Source organism: Hippichthys cyanospilos, chromosome 6 (assembly GCF_059441005.1).
Source record: "Hippichthys cyanospilos isolate Australia breed blue-spotted pipefish chromosome 6, RoL_Hcya_1.0, whole genome shotgun sequence".
Lineage (NCBI taxonomy): Eukaryota > Metazoa > Chordata > Actinopteri > Syngnathiformes > Syngnathidae > Hippichthys > Hippichthys cyanospilos.
The window spans coordinates 11,883,199-11,893,761 of record NC_142374.1 but is presented as its reverse complement, the minus strand read 5'-3'; the positions used below and the strand labels follow the sequence as shown (position 1 = coordinate 11,893,761).

Below are 10,563 nucleotides of genomic sequence, written 5' to 3'. Positions count from 1 at the left end.
GTGACACGTATCACTGACACAGCGTAATTCATCTTTTCGTGACGTCTTTGTGAGATGACATCGAGGAATCTTCTCCCAGTAGTCTGTCCTCGATTCGTGCATGGTAAAAACAATGGACTGAAAATTGTGTAAATAAAGAAATGAGTTTGGCCCAATACCACTGAGTGAATGAATCAAAATGTGTCTGCATTTTCCGGTGACGTCATATGACAATGACTATTTGCGATGACGTGGAAACTGCCGCACTGCCTTACCTAATAGGATTAAAACTTTTTCAAAGACTGAAGGTGACGCGCCAAAACGAGGGGTAAATAATGAAAACTTGGACACAATTTTCATTTTCACAAGTGCCTGTCATGTTTTATATGTATATATATTTCTTGTTAGCTACGGTTGCCTTTTTTATAGAATGACTAAAATGATTAGACAAAATCAGTCAAAACTCGAAGTGAGTGATCTGACGGAGTATGAACTTCAGCAATTATACAAGGTAAAAGTCATCTCATTGTTTTTTTACAATCTAACACGGAGTACTCCCAATGATTGTTTTGAAATTGCTCCATGACAACAGGCTTTGCTGATCGGGTCGTGCCGGTTAGATCCCAGAGACCCCATTCAGTTCCTGAAAAACACCCTGACCACCTTTCAGGGACATGACAATCTGCAGAATGTGGACTGGTAGGCCCTACTGGGGAAATAACCACACTATTACTCCACTTATTTTGAGCCAAGGTTTATATTTTACTTTCGGGAAAAGTAAATTCACACCCCCAACAATAATGTCAGGCAAAAGTGGATGCACGGGTCATTTAAGAACCTTGTTTCATCAAGACCATTTAATTATTCTGCTTAAACCACTGTCATGTAATAAAATGCCTTTTATTCTTCTGGTTGTCACTGACATAGATGAAGATAAAAATGTGTAATGACTTACGTCCTACAGCAAAAGTGATCCCCCACCACACTAATTTTGTCCGCTGCATATTAATTTATCAACATGGTCGCAGTTGAGGTAAAAAATGTTAGTTTGGAATGTTTTGCTTATTGTTATTAAACATGAAGCTAGTGAGGATTAGAACAGGGGAAAAACAGACAGCGAAATGTCATGAAAAGAGTAGTTATGTACGTAAACATTTATTTTGTTATTCTCACAAACTTTTTCTCCTCTTGAAGGAACAAGTTCCTTAATGACAATGCACAGCGGTCACTGCTGTCTTCTCTGGGACTCGATGAAGAATATATGGATGCCGATGAACTCCAGGTGATGCGCACCCATCAAATGTCCAGCCAGGTGTGATGTCCTAGTTCCTCCAATCAACGTGTACTTTTCCATCTTAATTAGGCCCTTTTCTGGAAATACGAGAAGGCGTACTCTTGTTACAGGAGGAACCGAACAAGCGCTTGTTTCAGGTAAGGGTCATTATTTCAATGGTTACACTCCAAATCTGGATTAATTTGTAATTTCCTTTGGTTTTTCACACAAGTGTAACATGATAGGGTGTTTTGTTTGTTTGTTTTTTACTGTACATTTTTAAATGGTAAAACAGCATATTTCACTTATTAGCCATATGGACAGCAGGGACTCACTGTATGAACCTTTGAAACAAGGATGTCCAAACCCGGTTCTCACCAGGCCGGAATTTTTTACAGGTTTCTTTCACCGACACACCTGATTCAAATGATCAGGTCTTCCGCAAGCTCGGCAGAAGCCCGATAACCATCCTGATCCTTTGAATCAGATGTATTGGAAAAGAACCGGGCGGCCCTCGAGGGCTGAGTTTGGACATCCCTGCTCGTAAAACAGTGGGTTGAAAATATCCCAATTATAAAGAGGACGTACCCAATATCTGGATTAATTTGGCCCAACTTTGCTGAGTTGGTTCATCCAAAACAACCCAATTTTTGAGGTTGCGTTATACAAAACAATGCATATAAGGGGTTGTCTAGTGTAAAACAACCCAGAAAGTTGGGTCAAATTCAACCAAATATTGGGTCCATCTTTTCTTTTTTTAAAACCTATAATTGGGGTGTTTGTAACCTAAGTTTATAGAATGTAAAATTTTTAAAATACAGTTTGCATCATCATATGAAAAATCACTAGTACTGTATATTTTTGTTCGCATATTTTGTCTACAATTCGCATAAGCAAAGTGTAATTCTTCTGAATAAATCGTTGGCAGCACAATTTGATAAATTTCATGGACGCTTCACAAACTGATCCCGATGGCCAGTTATCAGGTGTGTGTAACTATTTTATTAGGGAGCATCTAAATTAAAATGACTCGCTGTCTTTAGGTAATTAATTACCAAATTAATTTCTCTAGGTCATGTAGTCAATTAGTGGATTACTTTGGGTAATTAAGTATGAAAGTAATCAATTACTTTAGATAATTACGTTAGAAAGTAATCATATTTTAGGAAGAAGTACTAAAGTGATTAGTTAAGTACTGGAGTAATTAATTACTTTAGGCACAAATTACTCAAGCAATGCATTACTTGAGCTACTAATTAGCTATTAATCAATTAATTCAGTATTTAATTCATTTCATACCAGCCTTTTTAGACCCACCTTTAGCTAAACACTTGTGGGAGGAAAAAAGTAAAAGGAAAAAAAAAGTTGAGATTGAATGAATTAATTTACGTCTTTTTATTTTTATTTGCTATTTGTATTTATTTTTTTTGTCTATGTTTTTCTATAGTTTGTGTTATTAACCATTTTTAACCAAAGTTCTGCACTTTGTATGCAGCGATGGCTGTTTTAAAGTGCATTATAATGTTTAATTAAGTTTAAAAAACACACTCATTGGCAGAACATGACCATAATACTGTATATACCTCAGGTTACATCTTCACTTGTCTGCAGCTTCCTCTACACCTATGCAGCCATGGCATCTGAGCATATTGGTGCCTCATGAAGACTTTTTTATGTGGTTTGTACTGGCTTCTGGAGAGAGCTACTTTAGTCCTCACATAGCTGCTTCTGGACTGGAAGCCATATTTTTTCCCACGTGCTATTGGTTTCCTTGAGCGTCTGTAAAAAGGAAGACGCTGGTGGAATACGGCCATCGATTGCTGCTGACTAGGTAGTCTGTAAATCCCGTTTGCCTGTGTTATTTTTGGTTGCGCGGCACGCATCCAGGAAGCATTCATATTGGGCTTGGCATCATTCCGGGAAGCGACTCCTCTTTGGACTGAATCTAACCTTTGAGAAATAGTATTGGGGATGCGCTTGTGCCTTTCTGGTGAATGTTGATTATGTGTGTCTGGTATTTGCTTGTGGACATCGGAAAGATGCTGATGAAATCGGGGAGGATTGTCAAGAGGTAGTTTGAAAAAGACAGGTTTGGAGATGACAGGTGCTCGCAGAAAGGTACGCTGTCTGAGACCTCTTGGACTCGGGAATGAGAGGTCAATAGTATGGGCCCTAGGACTTAGGTTTACATCAACAGAGTTTTCAGCTGCAGGTGTCTGGAGCCTTTGCTTGTTCTGTCCATTTGGCATAAAGACCCACAATGCAGCAGGCTTTCCTGACACTTTGGCACCTTTTCCATAAGAACCTTGTTGAGAAGGTTCAACATTGTCTTGAAACTGTGGTTTCTTCAGCTTCTTGATTAAACTTCTTTTGGCCGTCTCACTTCCTACACGGTGGCTATTAAGAGGATACGTACCACGTGTACTTAAGGGAGCAACCTCCTCTTGTAACGAGTTTGAGAAAAAATTTGATTTGGGGGGAAATTGGTTGTTTTTCCACCAATCACTTTCAGTTGCTTTTAAAGAGGCCATTTGGTAAGGACTTGGACCAGCTCTTTCAAGCCTGCTGGAAATGTGCATCCTGGGAAAACGCCTACTCATTGAAGTCTCAGGACTAGGCACAAATGCGCTCGGACTCGAAGCGGCATAACTCACATCATTTTCACTTTGTCCATACGCAGGAAACAATCTTTTACTCTGGACTTTGTCTTCTTCATTGTCAGCATCATGATCTTTGTCATCCTCTTTAGAGGAGCGTCTTCCATCTATTTCATTCAACATCACCTCCCTCGCAGTTTGAAAATATGCTGAGTCCTTTCCGGGAGTCAAGAAGGAGCTTCTCAGGGTTTCTATAAACTGCTCAAGATGGCTGATGGTTGGAAAACTGACGCCCTCCACAGCTGTGTCTTTGCTATGCTTCTGTACCAACAGATTGAATGGATGCTGAGATTCAGAGTCCTGGTGCCGTGAACTAGGCGAAGGTGGAGGCTCATCCAGCTCATTGTGGGTTGCGGGAATTAGATTCTGGTATTGATCATTTTCTGTACTGTATTTTGGAGTAACCAAGTGCAGATCCTGGGGGTAGGGTTGTGGATCAAGTATCCTGGGATAGTCATTTGATGCATCTTCTTTGAAACCTAAACAGACACCACATTCAGATGAATATAAACACCATCCAACCATTTTCTTGGGTGACATGTGAGGCGGAGACTATCAGGTGAATTTACAGCCACTTGTGGAGCATATATTTACACAGAAAAATTTGCTATTTAGGACAATTTTTAGTCTTGAATGAATCGAAAGCCAGCTAGACTCTGAGCAACGCGGCTGAACATACCTGAAGTGGATAACCATGAAAAAAATGTATGCACCAAATGATTAATTACAGTACATCTGCAGTTACACAACAGTAGAAAAACTGCAATCTCAAACTGGATTTTGACCGTGGACACATAATCATTAGGGGACTTTTTATTTTTTATTGAACCCCAAAAACATGGAGCGATTGTCAAGAAAGAAGCAGATTGCCACTCAAAGAGAAAAAAATGTCTAAAAAGGAAAGAATGGGAGTATTTTGAGAAGCTGTTTACAATGATTGAGTCCTGTTTACTGATGGAACAAGGGCAATTGGTTTGTTTTTTAGCCACACGCTGAAGCTGAGACCCTATCAAATGTAAGGCAAAAGTGTTAAAATACACTACATAACACTGCCCATAAATTTTAATTCCATTCAGATTAAAATCAGGGTTGCAATTACTGTTTTTGAAATTACAGTACATACATACTGGAAACCGGACATATCAAACCTATTTTAGATTAATTAGGCATTTGAATAACAGGTCACAAGTTGCTCTCTAAGATTTTTTTTTTTTTTTTTTTAATTTAAACCCAGATTCTCAGAATTGTGAGGCGAATGTGTCAAGTCCTTGTTAACTGTGATGGCCTCATTATAAACACAAAAGTAGAAAAACGAGGCCTTACCACTTTGAGGAGAAAGGCACACACAAGCCAACAACTGACAGGCAACCCAAATAAGCCTATGAGGAAACAAAGACCATTAGCCGGACACACTGTTTGTTGTGAAACAATCATTAAACATGCATTTACCCAAACAGAGCAGCCATGACAAGAAGTTCCACCCCTGCTCCGACAGCAAACTGTCCACAAGTCACAGCGCTTTTGCATGTGCCACAAAACAAAATTAAGCAAAGAGCAGAGAGGGACAAAATAGTCCAACTCACATTCAGCTTCCACTGGCTGCAATTTGTTGATTGCAGGCAGCTGTTGGTGCTTCTGTGTGGGTCCAGCCTCATTTGCATTTGGATAAGACACGAAAAAAAAAAAAAATTGTCAAATTAAATAAATGTGTTTTATATATATATATATATATATATATATATATATATATATATATATATATATATATATATATATATATATATATATATATATATATATATATATATATATATATATAAAAATATCAGTAGTTTCTTCTTTTCTGTGAGTTAGTTTCGATGAACTGTGTTTGTGGTGGCGGGCAGGATATGGAGGGATTTCACCCTGGCCAGCATGACAGATGCCTCGGAACTGTCTCAAAAGATGGAAATTGCAATACAGCATTATGAAAGACGAAAGCAGCAGGTTCCATTCCGCGCATGGATGAAGTGGGTCAAATTCAAGAAGGAATCACGGGTTGGTACGTGGCTGCAAGGCATTTCTCACTCCATCGTAGGAAAAAAATGTTGAAAACTCATTGCTTTTCTTGACAAGTGTTCCCCACTGTGACTCATTCTGCCCAGCTCTTGCTTATGTTTTCATCAGCTCTCGTGTTTTGATCTCTCTAACTAGAGGCGGTGCGTAAATTGGTGGGAGTCCTGAAGGCCTGTGTGTTCCGTCGCATCTTAACCGCATGGAAGGATGTTGTTCGGGACTCGCAAAGGACCAAGGATTACTTCAAGGTACTAGCTCATTTGAAAATACAGTATGTCATACTTATGTGGGGATATGTTTCAGGAAGACATTTTTTCATGAGTCCAGCGGGATAAGAGTCAATTTACCTTTAATCATGGCACTGAAATGTTTACAGGAGCAGTATTATCCAGTTGAGAAAAAAAAGTCAGACAGATTTGCAGCTGTTTTAGTTTTATTTCCATAAGCATGCACAATAACTTAAGCCCAAATTAATCAAATGACCCTTAAGGCAATGGTGCCTCTGGTTGTGTTGGATTTCTTGAAACAGTAATTTCAGTTCGGGATGGGAATGATAGTCCATAAATTGAATTCTTAACTTACGCTCTCACTATAAAGCAATAAGGAACTATCATTCAAAAATCACATTGAGGAAACGGAAAGAGGACTTACACAGAAAAAAAGTATGTTGGTTTGAACCTCTTTGCCACCTTCATTTTTAATTGAATAAATAATAACCAAACCATAACGGTCTTGTCAAACAAAATTCCAATGCTTATGTATTTTGCGAAAGACCATAGATTTAGGAACAATCAAACCGCTGCCATTCAAAGAGGAGCAACGCATTCAAACACCCATCCATTATCTTCGCGTATCGCACAAATGCTGGAGTCTATCCCAGGCTGCCTCCCACAGTTGGCGGGGCACCCCCAGGAATTGTTACTAGCCACTCGCTGAACACACAAAGATGTACAACCATTCATAATCATTATCACACCTAGTGTTCAATATACCTGCCGCACATGTTTTTGACTCATTTTTGTGGCATTCTGGTAGTAGTTAGCATATCTGTTTTACAGTGCAGAGGTCATGGGTTTGATTCTGGTCTTTCTCTGTGGAGTTTGCATGTTCTTTCCAGACCTTGAATGGGTTTTCTCTGGCTACATCAGTTTCATTCTTCATTCCTAAAAGATATATGGTATTTAAACAGTGTACACCAAGACTCAAAAACAATAGAAAGTGAACCTTGGTTTTCATGATTATTTCGTCCCAAAAAGTTAATTCAAATGGAAATTAAAGCCTTTACGTATTCTAAAAATACAGTAGATCGGATTAGAACTTTCAAAAAAGCCTAAAATGTTACAAAAAATGGAGAATAGCTTAACATTAAAAAATATGTGTGAGGTAAAATGACGGCTGAAATCTACAATGCACATTAAGCACCACTTTAAACATTTATGGAACATAATATCAAAATGAAAGCCAAAGCAAGTTAATGATCCTTATAATCATGTCAATTTGTTAGCACACTATTAGAAAAAAAAGGAAAAAAGAGTTTACCCTGCTTCTTATCAGTGAAATCTGTTGTTTCTCAAGAAAGTGCTGTGCCCAGTAACATGGCAACATCTAACTGGACAATTTTGTTTGACAAATTATAAAATTAACGGAAATATAGAGGAAACAACACATCAAGTTTGATGTTTTGTCCCCTCCTTAATTTTATATTTATATAGCATACAAGCAAACTCAGCATGAACTACGCAAAAAATCAAAATGAAAACAAAACAAGCTCAGCTGTGAAAGTACTCACTGAATAAAAAAATAAGGATGTTAAATTAATCAAAAATTAAGCTCATGCAAAATCCCTAAATGTGTGTGGGTTTGTTGCAGAGACTTCAGAATGAATTGGAGATGGAACGCCAGCAAAGTCATATTGGGGAGGGATGCGACTGGCTCTCTGCCCTGCCTAACCACATTTCACTCAAGGTTGTTGTCTTTATTTATTTATAAGTTCACAGGTGTTACTTTTGTCTGAACAAAATAGCAAATATCAAGAATTTGAAGTTCATTTTTGGTGTTATTACTGAGGGCATCTTTTTGTTTTTCTTTTTTACCATGATGACCATTGTCTTCTATAAACAGTGAGCCTCAGGTTTCTGGGTCCATGTATGAGTATGTCGTTATTTATTTATTTATTTATTTATTTATTGGCAGAGTGGAAACAAAGAAAGCCATTTATTGTTTTGGCCTCACATTTTCTGCCAAAGGGGAGAAGTATATTTGCCTTTGTTTGTTCCTAACGTTTACCTAGGTGCTGAGAAGGAAATATGCACAGTACAGTATATGGTTTATAACAAAAAACTGCAGTCAAATGCAATGTTTTTTTTAGTTGTATCAAAGCAAGTTTTGAAAAGTGGAGAAATGGCGACTCGGGTGGTAGAGCGGGTCATCCAGTAAACAAAGGGTTGGCATTTCGAATCCCCGCTCTGTCTGAGTCATGTGTCGCTTTCTCCTTGGGCAAGAAACTGTCACCCACTTTGCCCCCAGTGGTTGGTTTGCCACTCCGAGTCTGCCCCAGGGCAGCTGTGAGTACATGATGCATGGGTAGTTTGTCACCACTTGTGAATGAATATGAGTGTATGAATAATGTATCCATTGTAAATCATCTTTGAGTGTCTTTAAAAGTGCAATATGAAAGTGATACATAAGAATAATTATTATTACTTGCCAGCAGGTGGCAGAGATGTGACATGATATAGTTGACAGCAGGTCTGGCTGCCATTCATCTCCCATTCAATGCATATTATTTTCTTGCTCATAGTCTAACAAACCTAGCTAATGCAGTCTCACAATTATCTACAGTCAAGGCTGACAAAAGGTCCTTCAGTCCATAAATATTGACTCTGGAAAAGTATGACTCTGAATAAGATTCGTCAGACCATGAGCAAAAGGAGATGAATGTCAGACAGACCCACTATCAACAATACTGCTTTATGTCTCCATTCCTTGCTAGCAAGTATGGCTGTCCCAAGTTTTCTCGACAACCATTTCTCCAGCAAAACCAAAAATGAGCTAAGATGTTGTTTTTCTTGATAAATCATACAAATGTCCTTTCTCAGCACCGCAAGTACATTTTAATGGGTAGTTATTGGAAATGAAGCTTGATGGAGCAAGGTCCGAGAGACTATCGTCAAGATTGAATGGGGATAAAAGAAAAACAATAACAAAAAAGTACTGAATGCAAAAAGCAGTGAAAAGGCTTTCATATGTACACACCATATTTCATGGCAAATATTCAAAATTATCAAATGGTGACGCCATGTTGTGCATGCAATGAAAGGCGAATATAAGGTGCACTTCTCAGTGTTGTCCATCCACTGCATTTTGTCTCCTTCTTTTTGATAAACTCTCATATTGGCACATTCAAACTCTCATACTGGCACATTCCCTTGTAGGATTTTATCAAAAGTATGAAAATTGCAAGTTACCCAAAATGTCAGAATCCCTGTTCAGTTTGTGGCATTCGTCCTTAATACATTTGGTAGTGCTTGTAAGTAGGGGCATGCCCCCCAACATCGGTGTAGTCAGTAAAAGCAGGGGCCAAGCTGGATCCCCTTCAAGGCAATACTTTATAGGTAAACACCAATGAAATAAAAAATCCCTTATAGTTATGGTGAAACTCTTCTTATTACCTCTTCAAATGCAAAATCTAACAGATGTTTGCCTGTAGATTTTCCAGTATTTGGGACTACGAGACCTGCTAAACTGTTCAGAAGTGTGCTGCAGTTGGAGAAGTCTCACGCATACGGGGAGCCTGTGGAGTAAGGTTTGTACAATACACATTGAATAATTCAGGGGTCACCAATGTGATGCTCAGAGAACCCCCCAATGACCTAAAGCAAAGGTGTCAAACTCAAGGCCCGGGGGCCAAATCCGGCCCGCCACGTCTTTTTATGTAGCGGCGAAAGCAAATCATGTAAGTTTCCATGACCCTTGCTAAACTCTGTTCCAAAACTTTAGCTTGTCGTGTATAATGAAAAATAAAGTTGAGATTTTTTGGTTTGTTCTGTTACAGTAATGTAAACAATAATTGAACAAACGAGACTGCTTTACTTCTGATTTCAAAACAACTAAGCCATCAATTTGCTGTGTACAGTAATAATACTATGAGACAATTTAAAATCGACTTGGTTTCCTCAACATATCGGCCCAATGAAGGAAGTTCTCGCCACAAAATGGCCCGCGACAAAAATGAGTTTGACACCTCTGACCTAAAGAGTAACCCGTGGATCTATTTTTAAAATAGCTCACGTCATTTTAAGGAAGGACAAAGTAACCATTTGAACATGTGAACAATGGCTGATATTTTTAGAAATAAAGTCTGTACCATATATGTTTCTAAATTATTGTAAATCTCTTCACATATACAGTACTTACACATTATAATTACTGTGTATATTTCTACATGTTTAGATCAACGTCTCGGCGGATAGGCGCTGGATAACAGACGATATCATGAAGTATGTCCTGCTGAATTTCTGTCCGTTTGTTATCCACCTTAATCTGCGCGGCTGCACCTCCTTAGAATGGTACAGTTTGAAACATATTGGTGAGTTTCTC

General features: G+C 38.5%; 2 protein-coding genes across 2 annotated transcripts in view; one reads left to right on the top strand and one right to left on the bottom strand.

The window, feature by feature from the left end:
* Window positions 1–219: 219 nt before the first annotated feature.
* Window positions 220–10,563, top strand: part of fbxl13 (F-box and leucine-rich repeat protein 13) — a 29,129-nt gene continuing 18,785 nt past the window's right edge. Inside the window, exons 1-10 of the mRNA XM_088418415.1 lie at window positions 220–307; window positions 409–490; window positions 572–678; window positions 1,174–1,261; window positions 1,343–1,410; window positions 5,796–5,950; window positions 6,103–6,212; window positions 7,834–7,929; window positions 9,674–9,769; window positions 10,417–10,552. Coding sequence (XP_088274541.1) covers window positions 410–490; window positions 572–678; window positions 1,174–1,261; window positions 1,343–1,410; window positions 5,796–5,950; window positions 6,103–6,212; window positions 7,834–7,929; window positions 9,674–9,769; window positions 10,417–10,552 — 937 coding nt within the window. The 5' untranslated portion in view covers window positions 220–307; window position 409. The remainder of the gene's footprint in view (window positions 308–408; window positions 491–571; window positions 679–1,173; window positions 1,262–1,342; window positions 1,411–5,795; window positions 5,951–6,102; window positions 6,213–7,833; window positions 7,930–9,673; window positions 9,770–10,416; window positions 10,553–10,563) is intronic.
* Window positions 2,842–5,375, bottom strand: LOC148422202 (uncharacterized). The gene is made up of 3 exons (XM_088418107.1): window positions 5,359–5,375; window positions 5,233–5,288; window positions 2,842–4,388 (listed from the first exon to the last, which is right to left on the bottom strand). The coding sequence occupies exons 1-3, from the start codon at window positions 5,373–5,375 to the stop codon at window positions 2,842–2,844; spliced, it is 1,620 nt and encodes a 539-aa protein (XP_088274233.1).

What these genes read in the sequence shown, in the direction of transcription:
- LOC148422202 (XM_088418107.1), bottom strand. An exon ending in GTGCCTTTCTCCTCAAAGTG is followed by an intron (nt 4,389 to 5,232) that starts GTAAGGCCTCGT and finishes GTGTCTGTTTAG; the next exon opens with GTTTCAAAGAAGATGCATCA.